Here is a 20,568-nt window from a genome sequence, read left to right as displayed (position 1 = left end):
GGGAGAGATTAACTGAAGAATTTATATGCTTATATCCATAACCCATGGACACAGACAGTGGTGTGGTGAAGGCCTGGGGCAGGGTGGGTTGGAGTAGAGGGGTCAATGGGGAAAAAAGGAGACATCTGTAGTACTTTCAACAATAAAGATAAATTTAAAATAAAATAAAATTCAAGATGAATTTAATATATGGGAAGTGACCATCACATTCATCACCGTGCTTAGGGGTAAAGAAACACTGAGAAAAAGGGTAGATTTAAAAGAGGAACACAACACAAATACTCACAAAAAAGGGTATTTGAAATAATTTTTATTCTTCTCTCTCTCCATTTATGTCATCACTTTACAACGCTTTTTTTATGTGCAGGTGCTGTATACGATGAAATGTAATCAAAGTGTGTTGGTTTTTATTTTTTAGTCAGAACCATGTTTAAATTCAGGTCAGGTAGAGAAGCAATATCATTAACGGTGGGACAATAGCGTGGGCCCCAGATCCCTTTGTTGCATGACCCTTTCATGCAGGTGTGGTGTAAACGAAGATGCATTGTTATTATTTTTTTAGTGGCTATTGTATTTAACAAAAAGAGAACCTGAACCTGCAGCCATTTTGAAGGCTCAGTGGATTGAGTCCATAGTAATCCATGATTATCTGGAGATCACTGATAGGAGCAAGTGCCCAGGCTCAGATGCTGTGAAAGCTGATTTTTCCTTTCTCAGGAAGCTCTTGTCAGACTGGATTTCTGGTTTACAGGATTAGAATCCAGACCTCTCATGCACCAGTAAACAGTTATTTGAAAGTCTTTGTTACTACTAAACTCATCACAGAGTGGAAGAAATGCTTTCTGTTCAATGCATGGGTTTAGCAGGTGGGACAGAAACTCATGGCATTCGGCCTGGTAGTTTACCTTCTTCTTTCAAAAAGGAAAGGTTTGGGTGCCGGGGGTGGGTGGAGGTGGAAGAGGGCCTAGAGGGGATTAGTGGTGATGAAAAATAAATAAGTAAATAAATAAATAGAAAAGGAAAGATTTGATTATTTCAAGTATTGTGCAATCTTGCAAAGTAAGGTCTCCAGACCAGTAGCATCAGCATCACCTGGGAATTTAACTGTGCCTTCCACCTGGGATGGGGCCCAGCAATCTGTATTTTCATAAGCCTTCCAGGTAGTTTTAAAGCATGTTAAAATTTGAGAACCACTATTCTAAGGCAATTTGGATTTTCAAAAGTATTCATTTCCTCTGGCAGATATTATGGTATACGCTTAAAAGGGTTTAGTATGGTCACAAATTTGTGCCACCATAACCACAATCTAATTCCAGAACATTTTTATCACCCCAGTGGGAAGCCCCATACTTAAGCAGTCATTCCCTGGCAGCCACTAATCTACTTTCTGCCTCTGTATATTTGCCTATTCTGGACATTTCATATAAATGGAATCATATAATATGTGGTCTTTTGTGACTGGCTTCTTTTCACTTAGCGTAATGTTTCCAAGGTTCATCCATGGTGCAGTGTGAGTCAGAACTCCATTCCTTTTACGGCTGAATCAGGTCCCATTGCATTCACATTTCTTGTATCCTTTTATCAGTTGATGGGCTTTGGGTTTTTCCACGTTTTATCGACTCTGAATAATGTTGCTGTGAACACGTGCGTACATGTTTGTGTGAGGATCCAAATTCTGATTGAGTTGCACCTGGGGTGGGGTCCACAGTACAGGTATCTTTCAAAAGCTCCCCAGTGATTTTAATGTGCAGGCAAGGCTGAGAACCTCTGACTCAGAACCTCATTCCTCAAGGTGTGGTCCATGGACCTGCAGCCCAGCATCACCAGGGAACTTACCAGAAATATGGATTCTTGTGCCCCACCCAGACCTCCTGAGTCAGAAGCCACATTCCAACAGGATCTCCAGGTGATCTGTGTGCTCATCAGAGTGTGAGAGGCACTGGTTCCCGGAGATACTCTGGGGCTTCATCTACAGAGTGTAACATTGTCCCTCTGACAAAATGCACAGCAGAGTCTGAACAAGAAATTCATTAGGGACTGACTGCCTTTATCCCCTGGACACGTGCCAAACAAAACTGGGGACAGAGAGACTCATTTGAGCCTCCACCCTGTCCCCAGGGCCCATCACAGTGCATGGCACAGAGCAGGTGTGGGATACAGACTTGTCAAATGGAAACACCAGTGAGCCGCTGAACCCTCGGTGTGTCCATGCGCCTTCAGGGAACCAGCTCCCAGGAACTGAGAGCTCCACTGACAGCAGCTATGTGATCTTAGCATGTTAAGATGCTAAGATCCTCTATTTCTGAGTCATTAAAATGAGGCAGTGCATATGGCGAATCATAGGCTGAGTACAAGTCAGATTATTTGAGCATTGGAAGTGGTAACTGAGACTGAGTGGTGTCCCCAGCCCATCCCAAGAAAAAAGATTAGTCTCTGAGTTACACTCTAAAATAATCACAGAAAGAAACTGCCCACATCTGCAAAGTCACATTAGTCAGAAGCGATGGACCCAGACCTGAGTCTAGAATGAAGGAATCAACCTGGCTAAGAAAGGCGAGGAAGTCTGCAGAGGGCTTGGTCATCGTGAGGAGCAGAAGGGGCAGTGACACCATGAGCCTGGGCCAGGGGTTGCATACTGGAGTGTCCCTCTCCCCCGGCCTTCATCAAAACTCAGGACAACTTTCTCCTTCTGTATTGCAGGTACCTTTTGTATCTGCAAATTAAAAGAGATATTTTCCACGGTCGACTGCTCTGTTCCTTCTCGGATGCTGCCTACCTGGGTGCCTGTATCGTTCAAGGTAAGTTGAACTGACTGTAGAATTTCTGCTGTTCAGAGCCTCCCTCTTCCCCCACCTGTGCTCATCCTGCCCCTGTCCGTGGTTCGTGGTTCGAGGCCAGGCAGGGCTGGGTACTCGGCAGCAGAGCCCCTGGTTATCTTCTCTTTTAAGCCAGTGGGGTCCTGGTGAAGGCTGGGCTGCTGTCTGCAAAAACAGAAGGTCTTCAAGGTCCCGTGGTAGAGCTTAGAATGCGTGACTTTATGAGAAGCTCTCAGTGATTGTGGGGTGCTCTGTGCTCTGAGCTCTGATCACCAGCTGTGGAGCTTAGTGGGTCTACCGAGGGGAAACTGTCCAGGAAGATAGAAGTAAATCCAAACATTTGAATGAAATGTCAGAAAACACACACACACATATGTATGTTCATTCATATGGGTACATGTACATTGTGTCTAACTCTTCAGCTTCTCTAGTCACGTAGGGTGGTGAGGGGGGCACCAAGCCCACGGTCTGTGGTGAGACTCAGGTATTCTGTTCCCCTGGGCCAGTCAGGAGGCAGCTGGCAGCAGGGGATGTTTAGGGGATCCAGCCATTTGTAGCATGAATGCCAATGACACGTTTATGAGAGAAGGGGAGGGGGGAAGAAGAGAGGAGGGAGGGAGAAAGGAAGAGAAAGGAAGAGAGACCAAGTGAGCATATCACCCTTATAAAGGGTCTGGAATAATGAAGGGGCTCACGATGGGCCATAAGTGGGTCATGACAGTTGTCTGCTGATCACAGTTCCAAACTTCATTCACAGCTTAAGAGAGAGAGACACCCATCCTTCTCCCGGGGTGTGATAGGCAGACCTGCCCCTGTGGGGTGCTCTGTGCTGTGAAATGATTCCGTGGAGGACCCTGTTTCCAGGTGTGTGCTCTGAGGATTTAAAAGACATGTCTGTGCCGATTCTCCCCTTCCCCTGGGAGCAAACTAGTGCCGCACAGCAGAATTTGGCAGAGGGCTCGAAATCCCTGGAGAAAAGATATGTGCGCCTAAAGTCAGAATGACAGTGATAGGTGATGGGAAAGGTCCTTCCATCTGCCCGAGGGGGGGCATGGGCTTCTGAAAGCTGCCTCTCTTATATCAGAGCTCGGGGAGGTGGACACCCCGTAGCTCTCCCCTTCCCCTTGGAGATGGCAAGGTCCTAGTCAGGGAGCGTTATGTTCCCTGAGGGAGAGGGGCATCGGTGCTAATCCAAGCAGCGAACCCACAGGGGAGGATTTCAGGGTGGTTAGGCACTCCTCAATAATGCTCGGTTCCCCCAAGGGCAAGCTCCATGTGGATCTATAAGGGGAAACCCTCCCTCCTGTTTTACGCTTGAAATAAAGCCACAGAGGCTCCGTCCAGGTGATGGGGGCCTTATTTGATGTCTCATTGTCATTCTCACCGACCACACACACACACATGCTGTGGAGAGAGTAGAGTTGCAAACGGACTGCAGACTGCTGACGTCGAAAGGACCTTTCAGCTCAGAAATGCAGTGGTGTCCATGAGCCATTTATAGCAAGTCCAGTAAAAGCGGATCCATAAAGTTCTCTGGGGCTGGCACCATTCTTCAGCAGCCCTAGAGATCTTTACAAATGCAGATAAGAGATCATTACAAATGCGGATAAAGATCTGCTCTGTAGAAACTGCTAATGCTTAAAGAGAGAGGTACGGAAAGCTGAGTAAAGGATTAGAAAGCAGGAGGCCTTGTGACTTTTCTTTGGCTTCTCCTTTGCCAATGGTCTTTTTTTTAATTTAGATTTTTTATTGTTGACACTGTTGCATCTGTCCCCCATTTTTACCCCCTTTGCCCACCTCCCAGCCCCTTCCCCTCTCCCTTTACCTTCCCCACACTGTTGGCTGTCTCCGTGAGCTATGGGTATATGCTCTTTGGCTAATCCCTTCACCTCCTTTATCCAGGCCACCCCATCACCTTCCCCTCTGACCTCTGTCAGTCTGTAAAATGTATCCATGCCTCTGGTTCTATTTTGTTCATTAGATTCCAAATATTAGTGAGATCATGTGGTATTTGTCTTTCTCTGACTGGCTTATTTCACTTGCCAACACTCTTTGAAGGAGCATGTTTTTAGCTTCTATATATTCTGAGTGTATAAAAAACAGGCAGGCCACCCCGAGTTTTGCCACTGGTACATACTGAACGCAAGGGTCATATTTAGTACATGCCACACATTTTCTTTCGTAAGAACAAATTACAAAACACACACACACAGGACCCTAGGGATCTATTTCCATCCTTTTTCAGTAAAAATACGTTTCTTCTACAGAACAGCAACAGGGTGGGGTTCTTGTTATCTCCTCTGCCTGGTGTGTTCAACCCCTGTGGGTCTGTGGCTCCTACTAGATGTTGAGAACTCAGCTCAGATGTTGCTTCCTCCGAGAAGTCTTCCTGGACTACTACAGTAGCCTTCCTCCTGCACATCATTACATCATTCTTGCTCACACCGTTTTGCTGTCTTTTAAGCACTTCCGCCTCAGATGGCCTTGTTGAGTTGTTTTGGGGCTTATTATGCATCCCCCCCCTTGTGTAGAACCTAAATTCCAATGAAGTGGGTCTCTGGGTGGCTGCTTCTCTGCAGTTCCCCCGTGTCAGGCGCACAGTAAGTTACCCACTAAATATGTTAAGTGAACCGGGGCACTTGCCTAACTGCACCCATGTATGCTTTCTTCCTGAACTGGGGAAAGAGTGGTTGGCTCACCACCTCATTCACTTATTTGTTCATGTGTTTCCCGTGCGTGTATTGAACAGCTGCCAGGTGGGAGGCACAGTAATACGAAGGCCCGGGGGTGGGGTCGGAGGGGACAGACAAGTCAATAGACAGTTGCCATAGGTGTTAATGTCTAAATACAGAGGCAGACACCTCCCTGCCATGACCTCACCAGGTCCCCTGGTCCAGCAAGGGCAGGCAGGGAAGGCTCCTGAAGGAGTTGGCCCTGAAGCTGTAACGTCCTGCCCTGCGTCTCAAGTTCTTTTGCGATGAGTCCTCTCCGCACCAGGGGAAATGCCATTGTCAGGCTTGCCATTTCTATCTGTCATCACCCGATGGCCCTCATCCGTTTGCTCCAACTCTTTGGGTTTTCCTGACCCTTAATTCTCTTAGTCATGTGCTAGAACCTGTTTCAACTCACAAGCCATCCAATGTATTGTATGTCATTTGTCACAACGTGATCCTCAGTGTCATGTGTAGAAGAGAGATCCCCAAGCGACTCACCCAACTCCTCTTGGTATGGAAAGCAAAATTTGAATACTTAGAAATCCTTAATCATTTTTAAACTGCCTTTTGCTGCAGGTGAGGTCAGAGTTAAAGAAAAGCTGTCAGGAACAAGATGGGTCTGTGACTGGCGAGGTGTTGGCATTTACATGGTCAGCAACCTTGTGCAGGTTCTGTGGCGTTTCTTCTCGTAGTTTTGGGGCATTTTCCAGGCTACTTATTTGCGGTGTTGAGCAACACAAGTTCATTGCTCCTCACAGGTTTTCCTGGAGAGAGAAGGGCCCCCACAACAACGCATTCCCTCACCAACCACTGTGCCAGCTGACATTTGCCCCGAAGATGACCCAGTTTCGTATCAGTGGCCTATTACCTGTGGAAAATGGAAGCAGTGGGTTGTACCATTCCCTAAGTTTTAGGCCCATAGCCAGCTCACAGGGCCATATGTATGCGAGTGTGTTTGTGAGTACGTGTGGGTGTGTTACGTGTGCTTCTTTTGAAACTTACGTTGAGTAAATCACCAATTTATGACTCTTTCTTACCATTGATCCCTTTGGGCCCATTTATGTTTGGTTGATTGGCTTCCCTTCTTTCATTACTCCCAATTTCCATTCCTAAAGGCAACATCTGGGTTCAGGCATAGCTTTGACTTTGCATACGTCCTTATAAAATGACTAGTATTGTAGAGTGTGTGCACACTTTTTTAAGTTTTGTAAAATAAATGAGGCCGTAGTCATTTTATTCCTTTTCATGCCCGGAACACTGTTTCGTGGATCTATTTATGTTGCTGGGTGTACATCCATGTTGCTTTTCATTGCTGCAATGTATCCAGAAGGTATATCGCCCATATTTTATGTATTCCTCCCACCGACAATGAACACTCAAGTTGCCTTTGGATTCTTTATTTTGCACTCAGAGGTTTTCTAGAATATATGCCCAGAAACGGGATTGCTGGGTCATAAATTTGACTAAATACTCCCAGCTGTTCTCTAAAAGAGCTACGTGTATCAAGAATCCTTCAGAAGTGTACAAGCATTTGCATTTTCTCACACACAAAATCTGCCAACACACAAAATCACCTGACTTTTTGTTAATCTTATAGGTGTAAAGTGTTATCTAGTTGTTTGGGTTTGCATAGCTCTGATTGCAGGTGAGTTTGAGCATCTCGCCATACACTCGCCCTTTGAGTTCCCCATATTGTGAACTGGCTGTTTATATCCTTTGACCAATTTCCTGTTGGTCTTCCTGCCCATTTTCTTATTGATTTTTGAGGATTTCTTCTTAAGCCTTTGCTAGCTTTACATTTTGCAAATATGTCCTTTCAACTTGTCACCTATTATTTTGACTCTGATGTCCTTTCATGAATAGAAATATTTAAATTTTGATATAATCAAATTAATCAATTTCCCACCTATGGGTGAAGGTATTTTGGGTTTTATTTTAAAAGTTCTTCCTCATGTGGCATACATTTTAGGTTGTTTTAAGAACTCTGTAATTTTAATTCTATTAAGAGGCTCTAAAGAGCTTACCTTTCCTCCCAGTTTTGTCCTTTTACAGTCATTAGGTGATTCAACAACGAAGGGACAGTGGATACAAATTACAAAGTTGTATGTGATTTTGCAGACATGCTCAAGGCATCTTGATTTTTAAATCTATTTCAAAGTCATGTTGGTGATCAAGTTCTTCTAATACAGTTTTCTCACCATCTTTGATCTGTTTTCTGAGATGCTTGCCCCTTCCTGGCTCATTTTCCTTATCAAGCTCATGGAATCCGTAGAATGTATTTCCACCGCCGGGGCATCACCTTTGCTGCCCCAGGCTGTGGTCCATGCACATCTAGGTCTGTCCTCTCCTCAACCCTCTGGGTGCTCAGAGATGTGCAGAGATTTCTTTTTACACTTAAAGACTGCAGATGCCCTGTATTAGAATCCAGCAACAACCTTAGTCTGGTATGCTCATCCATACTTTGATACACACTCCTTAATTAGAAGAGCAATCCATTTATTTTTATGTGCAGTCCTCTTGGGTGCCTTCATGTTGTGATTTTTCATTGCCTGAGCCACACCTACACAAGCCTCAGAGCAGGCAGCTCCAGCCAGGGAACTCCTAGACTCAGAGATTAGCTCTGAAAGGAACCATGAGGGATGTTCAGTGCTTTCCAGATAGAAATGGTGTATTACCTCCTATCCTGGGGAGCATTTGGAAATATTGGGGGGACCATTTTTGGTTGTCCCAATGACTAGGTGTGCCACTAGCACTTAGTACCTGAAGGATAGGGGTGCTAAATGTCCTACTATGCCTTGGGAGGTCTGAAACAATAAAGAATTGCTTAGCCCTCATAGTGCCCCACTGAGAAGCAATGACTCAAATCCCTTTATTGTATAGAAAAGAAATGAGACTGGAGAGGTTGGTGAGTGCCCAAGCTCACACAACTAGTCCTGAAGCAGACTATAAGCTCCTAGACACTCAGGCTGTGGTCTTTCTTTCTTTTTTAAAAAATACATCTTTATTGATTTCAGGGAGAGGATGGGGGAGAAAGAGAGAGAGGGAAACATCAATGATGAGAGAGTCATTGATCAGCTGCCTCCTGCATGCCCCCTACTGGGGACCGAGCCCGCAACCCGGGCATGTGCCCTGGCCGGGAATCGAACCGTGATCTCCTGGATCCTAGGTTGATGCTTAACCTCTGAGCCACGCCGGCCAGGACAGGCTGTGGTCTTTCTATGGATGCAAGTACATTTCATTGGGTGAGCTCATTCCAAGCTTTTCTTTTGGGTGGCAGGAACCATTCCACATGTACCCTGTTGTTGTTTCTAATTTTTCTGTCTCTCTTTATTTTTTACTGCTTGCAGCTGAGCTTGGTGATTATGATCCTGATGAGCATCCTGAGAATTACATCAATGAGTTTGAGATTTTCCCTAAGCAGTCACAGAAACTGGAAAGAAAAATAGCAGAAATCCATAAAAGCGAACTCAGGTAATGGGGGAAGATGTTTGTGAAGATGGCAGAGGTGCGGAAATATTCTCACTGTGGGGGATGTGGAAGCCGTGCTGTGAAGGAAGAATACCTGTAATGTATGGGCACTGTCTCAGGTGTCAGAGCAGTATTTCTGGGCACCATCAAATCCCTCCATTAATAATGATTGCAATAGTATGGGGTCCCCTGGGCGGCTGTTTATGAACCATCAGCAGTTATTAGAGTCACATATTTTCTTATGAGCTTTAACCACCCTGAGTTTCTGAAAGTGAAATGCAGGCTAAATAAGTAATCTTCTGTTTTGGAGTTTGCACTGCCGCTTCCCTCCTGTGGCCATTGCTGGAAGCTTCTACTCCGAGTAGAGTAGAATCCCTCGACAGGGTTCCCTTTGCTGAGCTGCTTTCAGGGTGACAGATTCAGCGCCTTCTCCTCTTTTCCTTGTCTGTGAGGCTCTGGGACAGTTGCTCAGTAGAGTAGTAATGGCTGGAGTAGCAACATCACATATAGTATCTACTGTGTCCGACGCTCTTCTAATTACTTGCACATATTGACTTATTTAATCTTCACAACAACCTAGGAGACAGGTGTCATAGTTATTCCTACTTTACAGATGAGGGAACTGAGGCACAGAGAGATTAAGCATCTGACTCAAGATCACACAGCTAGTAAGTGGCAGAGGCAGGATTTGAATCCAGGCCTCCTGGCTCCAGAATCTGTGCTCTGAAGCATTGTGTGATGCTTCCGCTTTGCATAGGCTACCAGGAATGAAATGAAGCATGTATAGGAATCATCAGGATTTGGAATTCAGGTAACTTAGTTTTCCTAGCCCATAACTAGAATTCAGATCCGTGCAAATCACAGAAAAATTCATTATGATAATCATAGTAAGCTTGGGCTGTGCTGTGACAGGTATTGACGAAGAACTGCAAGAGCTGAGAGGCTTCTATCTTCTGGGCCTCTGGTAATGATAAAAAAGTTAGTGCACTGGTTTATGACTTCTGGAACAAATTACTGTCCCCTTGCGAGGGAGGGCTAGAGCTCCCTACTTTATGCTGGCACTCCCCCTTCTGGTGAGTCTGAGATGAGCATGCATGTGGGCATTAAAGGTAGCTTATTTCAGCTCCGAAAACATGACCCTTGTTCTTAGAGATAAAGATGATTAGACATAAAATATCGTATCAATTAAAGAAAGCAACGTACCATCTCTATGGGTAATTTTAGAGTATTGTCTCCTAGTGAAAAGTTTTGTTGAAAACATAGGACACTCTTGACTACTCTTTTTACATTTCGGGAACAAGCATACTCAAGGTAAAAATAAAGTTCCAATATCCAGTTGAGGGGTATGTGGACCAGCAGTGTCTGGTGAGCCCAGGGTGAAGCCCTTTGGACAGAGGAGTCACATCCAGTGTGTAGAGTGGCAGGAGGGGAGAATGGAAAGGCCTGTTGTGATCAGAATTTGCAGGGCCCCCAGTGTTTGAAACATATGGTGATAATAAACGTTTATTGAGCACTTAGTGGATAACAAAACACTGTGCTGAGTCTCATGTGTCTTCCCCCTCAGTCTTCCCCAGCTCTGTGAGGTCGCAAGGAGAACTGCGAGGGCGTTTCCCTGTGTATTTTTGCTAACCCTCAAGCAGTCGTGCATTTCCTGCTGCATCCGTGCGGCAGGGAGAGATGTGAGGTTTGGATGGGAAGAGGAGAATAGAATGAGCTGATGCTGCAGAGAGGGCTGCCTTCTAGAATCGGCTGGAACCCTGCCGTAGAGGCTCAGGTTGCTCTGGGGGTTCAGCGAGCCCTTTGCACGCAGGTCTTAACAATGTTGACCTCGTGTGGGAACTGGATTGCGCCGCCGGCCTGACAGTGTCAGGAGGGAGATGTAAGGGGAAGAGATCATTAGGAGGCTGCATCGAGGTGTCACCGTTTTAGTCTCCAAGGTTGTCACAGCACCCATGACCCTCCCACTCAAACGGGGAATGTGTGATCGTTGGTCTGTTGTTACGGAAACTTCCTGAGAGGATTCCAGTTGGCGATTTTGGGGGTTTGAGTGACCCCCCAAAAAAATAACCTCCTGCTTTCTACCTGATTTCCGAACCAGCTGAGAGAAAGCAAAAGAGACACTCAAACATCAGGGGAGATGATGATGATTTACAGTGAGAGAAACATTTTCACCTGTGGCTTTCACAGCCTTCTCCAGCCTTTTTCACTTGATTAGAATCGGTCCCCCGTGCTCCCCGAGGAAGGGACAAAGGCGGTGAATCTTGGGGGAAGATTGACCCGGGGGAAGGAGGAGCCCCCTGCCCGCCCGGGAGGCTGCTGCTGCCTGGAGTGAGGGCTAGGATGGCCTGGCAGGCACGAGCAGAGGCCCCTGTAGGGGAGGGACACGTGGGAGAGGCTCCTTGGAGTTCTGAGGTGCTTGAAAATAGAAGACCAAGATTTTAGTAAGTATTAAGTGCTCAGACTTCTTTCATTTGTGGGTGAAGATTGGAATTCACTCCTTGCTTCCTTAAATGTGCCATATCTTTGACTGAACAGGACGGTAGGGAGAAGTCACAGTTTCACAAATCTAGTTTATTGATCATCTCTTTGTCAGTCAAGAATAACTAGATTTTGCTGAGGAAACAACCCCCAAAGCTCAATGGTTTAGAACAAGAAAAGCTTTTTTCTTCCTGTGCTGTGTGTCTACCAGATGTCAGCGGAGGTGTGGGGTGTGTGGAGGGGTAGGAGTGTGTGTGGAGGGGTGTGTGTGTGTGGAGGGGGGTGTGTGTGTGTGTGTGGAGGGGTGTGTGTGTGGAGGGGTGTGTGTGTGTGGAGGGGTGTGTGTGTGTGTGGAGGGGTGTGTGTGTGTGTGGAGGGGTGAGGGTGGTGTGGAGGGGTGTGTGTGTGTGTGGAGGGTGGGGGTGTGTGTGGAGGGGTGGGGGTGTGTGTGGAGGGGGGTGTGTGTGTGTGTGGAGGGGTGGGTGTGTGTGTGTGTGTGTGTGTGTGGAGGGGTGGCGGTGTGTGTGGAGGGGTGGGGGTGTGTGTGGAGGGGTGTGTGTGTGTGTGTGGAGGGGTGGGTGTGTGTGTGTGTGTGTGTGTGTGGAGGGGTGGCGGTGTGTGTGGAGGGGTGTGTGTGTGTGGAGGGGTGGGGGTGTGTGTGGAGGGGTGTGTGTGTGTGGAGGGGTAGCGGTGTGTGTGGAGGGGTGGGTGTGTGTGTGGAGGGCTGGAGGGCGTGGGGCTCTGTCCGTCTTCACCGCTAGGGCCAGCCCAGGCTTGACTTTGCCAGTTGTTGAGCCAAAGGGAAAAGAGAGATCTGGAAGGTGTTGCTTCAGCTTGAAAGTGATGCACGTGGCTTCCACTTAACCACTATGGCCGTGACTAGTCACATGGCCCTACCCAAGAGCAAGGAACTGCAATTTTTGAGGTGTCCAAGAAGGTGTAAACTGGAAACAGCTGCTGGTAAATAGCTCTTAATGGCCTTCACAGTATCATTAACTAATAGTTTTTAAAAAATAGACTTTAATTTTTAGAGTAGATTCTGTGGAAGGCACAGAGATTTTCCCTTTACCCTCTGCGTAGCCTCCCCCAATATCCATGTCCCCCCACCGGAGTGGCACATTTGTTACAGTTGATGAACCTACATGGACACATCGCCATCACCCAGAGTCCGTAGTTTACCTTGGGGTTCACTCTTGGTGTCGTATATTCTGTGCGTTTGCACAATAGTATACTGACACGCATCCCCCAATAGAGCATCGTGCGGAATGCTTTCGCCGCCCTAAAAATCCTCTGCGCTCTACCTGCTCATCCCCCCGCACCCCTGCAGCAACACACTTTTGGTCTATTCACCGCACTGAAGGACATCTTGGTTGCTGCCAAGGTTTGCACTTGCGCGTGAAGCTGCTATAAACACCCAGGCAGGTTTTGGTGGGCATATGTTTTAACCTACTTTGGGCAGATACCAAGGAGAGCGATTGCTGGATTATATGGTTAGACTATATTTTGTTTTGTAAGCAACTACCAAACTGTCTTCTAAAGTAGCTAAACTATTTTGCATTCACACCAGCAATGAGTGAGAGTTTCTATTGCTCCACATCTTTGTCAGCACTTGGTGTTTTCAGTGCTCTGGGTTTTGGCCATTCTAATATGTGTAAAGATAATGGACTTTTATTTAGAATGACTTTAAAGAGGCAGCTTTGGGCCTCATAATATCCTGTGAGCTAGAGGATGAGATGTGTGATTCACATTATTGAATAGATGTCAGTGCAAAAACCTACTAAGGCTGAATAATTCTTCTAGATCAGATGTCATTAATTTGGTTTTTATTTTTTCGACTTTTTGGCTTTTTGGGCTATATGGTCTTTATTGAAGCTACTCAGCTCTGCTGTTGTAGAGAAAAAAAAAAAGATATAGACAATACATAAATAAGTGGGCTATTATTCAATAAAACTTTATTGACAAAACAGATGGTGGGCCAGATTTGACTCATGGGTTCCAGTTCACTGACTTCTGTTCTAAACATGTGGCAGAGCAGGTCTAGAATCAATTTCTGCTTCATTCTTCTACCTCCATAGATAATTTTAAGACAAGATCCATGTGTGTTCTTAAAACTATGTGTAAAAGAGAATCGCCTGTAATTTACAGATTTCATTTGAGTTTGGTGTGCAGAGATGAGGCCCTGCTACTAGGACTGTTTTAGAAATAGGTCCTGTCTCCCCCTGGAGCCTCTGGTAGCTGTGCTAAGCCATTGCCACAATTCCTGGGGACATGACAGTTCTGTTACTTTGGACTCTTCTTGGTTTCTGTTTCCACAGCTTTACTCACGGCCCCCTGGGTTCAGAGGGACTAACCCACTCCGTTAGTCCCCAGGGCACTTACAGGGTTGAAGGTCAAGAATGAGCTTGATTTCAGTATCAGAAACCCGATACGCTTTTCTGAAGGTTTTCCTAGAGTCTCTGCTCAGCTAGTCCTCTCATTACCAGGTCAGCAAGTTTCTTAGTAGAGGTAAACATACTTGCATTAGCCTCAGTCATAGGTCCTCATCTTTTAAGTGTCCACAAAACTCAGTTGGTGGTGAAGTGATTTTGAGGAAGTACGGTAGCCCCCCTTTATCTACAGTTTCACTCTCCACGGTTTCAGTTACTCACGGTCAGACTTGGTCCAAAAATATTAAATGGAAATTTTCAGAAATAAACAATTCATAAGTGTTAAGTTCTGAATAGTGTGATGAAACCTCATGCCATCCTGCTCTGTCCCAGGGACATGAGTCATCCCTTTATCTAGGGTATCACCTCACACCGTCACAAGAAGATGGGTGAGTGGAGTACAATAAGCTATTTTGTGTGTGTGTGTGTGTGTGTGTGTGTGTGTGTGTGTGTGAGAGAGAGAGAGAGAGAGAGAGAGAGAGAGAGAGAGAGAGAGAGAGAGAGAGAGAACGGGCCAGATTCACATAACTTTTATTATAGTATTGTTATAATTGTTCTATTATTAGTTATTGTTGTGACTCTGTTGTTGTGCCTAATTTATAAACTAAACTTTATTATAGGTATGTATGTATAGGAAAAAGACTAGTATATGTAGGGTTTTGGTACGGTCTGTGGTTTCAGGCATCCCCTGGGATTTTTGGAACAAATCCCCCACAGATAAGGGGGGATTACTATGTTCCTTGCCCTTAAAAAGCAGAAAAACTATCCAATTATCCACCACCACAATGATCTAATGCAGTGAGGTTTGTGCTGGACGGAATAATGACACTGAGTGTGTTTTATCCAGTCATTATCTCTTTTTATTTCTCAAAACTTGCATTCTCTGTAAACCATATGCCATGGCTTCCTTGCAAGGATTTATAGTTTCTAGAAATAAGTGCCCTGCTATGATAAACACCTTCTACCTATGCTTGTGATGAATAGATCACAAGGGCCTCCTTAGGAAATGCTCTTGTGCAGTTTTGAGAAGAGTGTTTATTGTGTAAAAGGAAGAGGGGAAATGTCAGGTTATTTTGTAGCTCTAATCTTTCTTCAAATGTGCTTTCCCTCTGTCATCTTTCCTCCCCCTCTCCCTGTGTCCTTTGCTTTCTCAAGTCTCTCATTCCAAAACCCCAGAATCCCTCTCCCTGGTAACTTATCAAATCCATTTCCATTCTCTGTTGTTAGTTGGTGTAACACCTTTATTAGGAATGGGAAGACAATGATTTGGCATCACATGCTCCTCCTCTAATATCTAAATCCTTGCTTTATGTGGCCCAGAGTCAGGGACTTTTCTAGGGAGGGTTGGGCCAGGGGCACATGATATGCTCACCTAAGCCATCGACGTTTTTTTTATACAGATGAAATCTGGATAAAGTGACTTGAAGGGAGAAAGAGCAGTGGCACTGAAGTATGAGATGGCTATGCAAAAAGAGCGAGGGGTAGTATCAACAGCTGGAGTCAGCTATTTCTAAATACATCTTTGATCACCCCTGAAACATGATTCTAGGTCATACGTAGAGTCAAAGACCTTTTGAACTTTTGATGAGACCGTAACAGTGTATTTATCTACTTATCCATCTGTCCATTCACAAACCATCCATGATTTATCCATGCGTCTGTCCATCTGTCCAGCCATCTATGTACCCATCCATGATTCACCCATATATTTATGCGTCTATCCTTCCATCCATTCATACAATAAATATTTATTGAAGGGAAACTGTCAGGAGCCATAGAAGTGCTGGGGGACCTGGCTCAGTGATCTTTAGGTGCTTCACCACCAAGCTGGGATCCCCTTCATCATCTGTACACCTCCATAACTTCATGTTTTGAAAAATTTTATCTGAAAGACAATATTCATGAAGCAGCAGTGAATTTGCTTCCTACTTTTTATTAGTCATACACAGCTATAACTACCATTCAGAGCCTTTGAATATCAAGAGGTCACTAGCCCAAAGCAAAGAAACTTGATGCCCAATCATTACACTTGAGGGACTCAGAGTTCAAAGCAGGGATTATAAAATGACAGCCCTTGGACTACACTCTGGCCCAGATGTATATTTTTGGGTCCAAATAATAGTTTTTAAAAATGGAATCATTTTACACAAGTTCCAGCTTTACTCATAACTGGGTGATTTGGTAACACTAGGCCCCGACCCCTCTATGGGAGCACTCAGCTAGAGCTAAGCAGCAGGGCCTTTAAGAATCATTTGCTTCCGAATCACCATCATCCTCATTCACTTTCTGCCTCCACTGGTATTGACTTTGCCACCACCTTCTTTCACCAATAAGAAAGAAAAGCAGGAGAGATTAACTTATCCAAGGCTACACAATTATGAAGCAATAGACCTTGACCTGAAACCTGAGTTTTCCTGTACAGTGCTCTGATATCTCTCTCAGTTACTGCTCTCTCTAAGTCTTGTCTTTGCCTGGCTTCAGGGCATCATCACTGCTTTCCTCATAGCATGGCATTTATCCCGATTTGCAGTGTTCTCTCTAATGCTCTGCATAGAAATGGTCCCGAATGGTCCAAACTCAAGGAGTTTGCCAGAGATAATGTTCCTCTATAAATAAAGAATCAGAGGTGAGAGACTGGGGACTCTCACTTCCAGTTAGGATATAGAAAAGCATGAGGCATTGATGTCCCCCCAACACCAAGATAACATCAACAAACTACATAAACCCCCAAAATCATATTTGTAAAACCTGTCTGATTGCTGAGTATACAAAGAAATCCAAATGTACTAAAATCCAGGTCATCATCCTGAGGAGAGTGGAGACCTGCAGCTGCTTTCACTTTTGGAGGTGTGGTAGGAAGAAGAGGAATAGGCCATGACTAGGCTGGCTTGGCTGATTGGGACCCCAAAGACAGCAGTGACAGAGTGAGTTGTACCTTTCCACCATTTGGCCCCTGGCCTTCACTGAGTGAATAGGGGCAGTGTGCTGAAGCTGGACAGGATGGGAGAGCTGAGTGAAATCCTTCTGAGGCACTCCAGACCTTCAACCAGGGCCGGGCAGCTCTTGCCAATGGCAGGGATAGGACCACAGGAGGATAAAAGGTCTGAAATGCAGAGAGCCAGGGGTGATACTACAGAGCAAAGATGCCCTGCAGCTCAAACATTGGCAGCCAGGCTATAAAATATAGAGAGTTCTCCAGAGTCTCATGGGTGCTAAGATCCCAAGCCCTGCCACAGGGCAAGTCCTGAGGTCAGTCACACATTTGAAGCCAGTGGTGAGCAAAATCTAACAAAAGTTGCAACCAAGTTGCAGAAAAAAATGAACCTAACTCAAGTTGAGAATGCTTCTTTGCTATAGAAGACCATTACATTGGTCTTCTACCCATGAGTTTAATTCTAGAGCTCATAGACCCAGATGAATCAGGTGGAGCCAAATCCACCCCCTTCCGTGCCATCTGGGCCCTGAACAGTCCAGATCATTGCTGGCAAGATCCACACCTTATTCCACAATTAATGTCCACTAATAATTTACATTCCTTTTTGGAACACTATATGTTTTTGCACTCTATGTAATGGAATGCTAAAGGCAGATCAATAAGAGAGAGAGTGCTCCCTTTGGCAAAAAGTACTCAGGATGGGCAGAAGGGAGCTATACAGCTAAATACATAATTACTTGGCCTCACCTAATTTACCACAGAAGCATATCTTTAGAGAACTGTTAGGTCTTAAAAAATAATTCAACTAATCACTGTTTTTTATTTCTAAATGTCTCATTAGAGACACTATTAACCTCAGAACAGTTCCTGATGCAAGATTTAAAGGCTAGGAAATCATTATTTTCCATTACCCAACAGAGTTTTTGCCAGAAACAAATGTCCAGTGAGGGATTTGAGGGAATAAAACAAAGCATTTCTATTTAATTGATCTCAGCCTCTTTCTGAAAGCCTGATCATTAAACAGTTTCTTCCTCAGTGAGTGAGGGGGTTAAAAGAGTTTCTAGTGCTCCTGAGTCTGCAGCTCTCCTCCACTGGCTTTGAACCCCCATCTCTGAACATCTGTAGTTAGCCTCTCTCCGTGCGTGGCTTTTTAGATGAAATCTTTTCAATGCCCGGCCATTGGAGATCTGCAGGCTAACCCAACGCAAACAATAACAATTGGAGGACTTTTACTTTAAAGAGGGGCCTTTGCTTTGCTGTAAAAATCTTGACGTGCTGCCTGGCATTTCCCCCAATGTCATATTTCTGTGAGTCATGTGCAGGGCTAAGGGGAACCTATGCTCTGTGCCAGGCGCTACTCTAGCTGCTTGCTGTCTGTTAACTGCTTGGTCTTTACACCAAATCCTGGAGGTAGGTGCTATTTCTGTATTGTCCTGTGGAATCAAGGAGATATAGCTTCAATTATTCCCCATTCCTGTGTTCAGTTCCCAGACCAGGGTTCGGCTAACTTTTTCTGTACTAGGCCACTTAGTAAATACTTTAGGTTTCGCAGGACATATGGTGTCTTTGCCGTTGTTCAGTTTTGCCCTTGTAGCATTGACAGCATGCAAATGAATGGGTGTGGCCATGTTCCAATAAAGCTTTATTGACATTTAATAACTATCTTTATTTCCTGCTGGGAAGTAAGATACTACTTTAAGAATTTATAAGAATGCTATGGAGAAAGAAATACCTGTATATACTGAGAAAACTTTTAAAAAATCCTTTTCTCTATCCCCATCAATATAGTTGGTGACTTTTTAAAATCTATTGTTACTTTATATATATAAAAAAAATTATTATGGCTGTGACTTGAAAAAAAAAAAAATAAATGGTCAAAGCACAATAGAAGCTGTTGGATTGAAAGGGCCCACAGTGCTGATCAGGGTGAATAAATAAAGATGCTCCTTTTATACCTCATCGGTGAACTTTCAGAACACTGACTAAAGAGGAAATCCTGAAAGCCTTAGAAAGACTTTATTTTTCTAAAGCAGGGGTTTGAGTTAATTCCTCAGGAATATATTCTGTAAAGGATGGATTTAAAAACTCTCTCTCCTGCTAAAAGAAACAGGTAGCATATGTGGCTACCTTCCCTTCCTTTTCCAAGTCCCTGTGGGTAATAGAAAAGGTACTAGAAAGTGGATACAGGGAAGAATGCCACCTTTGGATCAGTCCTGAGGTATCTCTGGAAGACAGGAAACAGAGGAAATCCAGGGCAAACACATACATACGGTAGGAGAGGTTCTGGGTGCTCCAGGCAACAGATACACAGTGGCCGTCATGGTGAGTGGGCACCTGCATTTGGAGCAGCTGGGCAGCTCTCACCCCTTCCTCTGCTTCCAGGTTTGAGCTGGGGGTACCCTGTGTAGGGGACAAGACCCAGAAGGAACTAGAAGCTTCAGCCTGAAATCAAATTACTGACACACACTTCCCACATGGCACATCCCATCCTTCCCTACAACCTTTGGGGACTGCTGCATTCAATAAATAACATCAAACCTAAAGATGACTGTCCAACCAAGGATCATCAAGCACTTAAGGAAACATCAGTTCAATCAGTAAGACACTCTGACTCCGAAAATGAAGGGACCATCACCAAGAAAGGAGCAATAATAGAGTGAACAAGGTTGAACTTTAAAAGTATATATAAGAGATATAAGGGTAATAATAAGAGTTTATTTTTCATAAAATAAGAACAAACAACTATTTCAAGAACCAAATACAGACATACCTTAGAGGTATTCCAGGTTTGATTCTAGACAATAGCAAGCAAATAAGCCATATGAATTTTTTAGTTTCCCAGTGCATATAAAAGTTATGTTTACACTGTACTGTAGTCTATTAAGTGTGAATAGTATTAGGCTTAAAAATGTACATACTTAATTAAAAATACTTTATTGCTAAAAAAAATCTTACCACCCTCTGAGCCTGCGGCGAGTCACCATCTTTTTGCTGATGGAGAGCTGACGACTACTGATGAGGGTGCTGGCTGCTGAAGATTAGGGTGCCAAGGCAATTTCTTAAAGTAACAATGAAGTTTGCCACATCAATGGACTCTTTCAGTTGGATTCCTAGAGGCCACTGTAGGGTTATTAATTGGCTTAATTTCAATATTGTTTGTCTCAGGGAAGAGGGAGACCTGAAGAGAGGAAGAGGTATGGGGGAATGTGTAGAACACACATATATATTGATTAAATTCACCTTATATGGGTGAAATATGTGGTGCCCCAAAATAATTAAAATAGTAACATCAAAGATCACAGATCACCATAATGAATGTAATAGTAATAAAAAGGTTTGAAATATCGTGAGAATTACTAAAAGGTGACACAGAGACACAAAGTGAGCAAATACTGTTGGACAAATGGTGCCCATAGACTTGCTTAATGCAGGGTTGCCAAAAACCTCCAATTTGTAAAAAAACCCCGCAAAATCCGTGAAGTGCAATAAAGCAAAGCACAATAAACTGAGGTATGCCTGTAGCTATTACATTGAAAATGAAATATTTAATTGACAAAAACTTATAAACGGCATGAAAAACAGGATGCACACAGATGAAGAATAAATGATCAAGCTGGAAGTTGTACTCTGGGTAAAGGGAAGATCTCCAAAGGCTTTAGGGAGAAGGTAGGGGGGAGGCTGTTTTGATTTGAGGGCCCGGTGATGATTCTCAGCTGCCTTGAGGGGTCGAG

The 20,568-nt window shown here is 44.5% G+C and overlaps 1 protein-coding gene across 1 annotated transcript in view; it reads left to right on the top strand.

Moving 5' to 3' along the window:
• The window catches only part of FRMD3 (FERM domain containing 3), a 200,269-nt gene that overhangs the window by 128,791 nt on the left and 50,910 nt on the right, over positions 1-20,568 (top strand). The window contains exons 5-6 of the mRNA XM_016222937.2: positions 2,701-2,798; positions 8,878-9,001. Coding sequence (XP_016078423.2) covers positions 2,701-2,798; positions 8,878-9,001 — 222 coding nt within the window. The remainder of the gene's footprint in view (positions 1-2,700; positions 2,799-8,877; positions 9,002-20,568) is intronic.

The sequence above is a fragment of the Miniopterus natalensis genome, chromosome 12, assembly GCF_054644295.1.
Source record: "Miniopterus natalensis isolate mMinNat1 chromosome 12, mMinNat1.hap1, whole genome shotgun sequence".
NCBI lineage: Eukaryota > Metazoa > Chordata > Mammalia > Chiroptera > Miniopteridae > Miniopterus > Miniopterus natalensis.
Note: the sequence above shows the minus strand (reverse complement) of the source record. Positions and strands in the feature narration are given on the sequence as shown.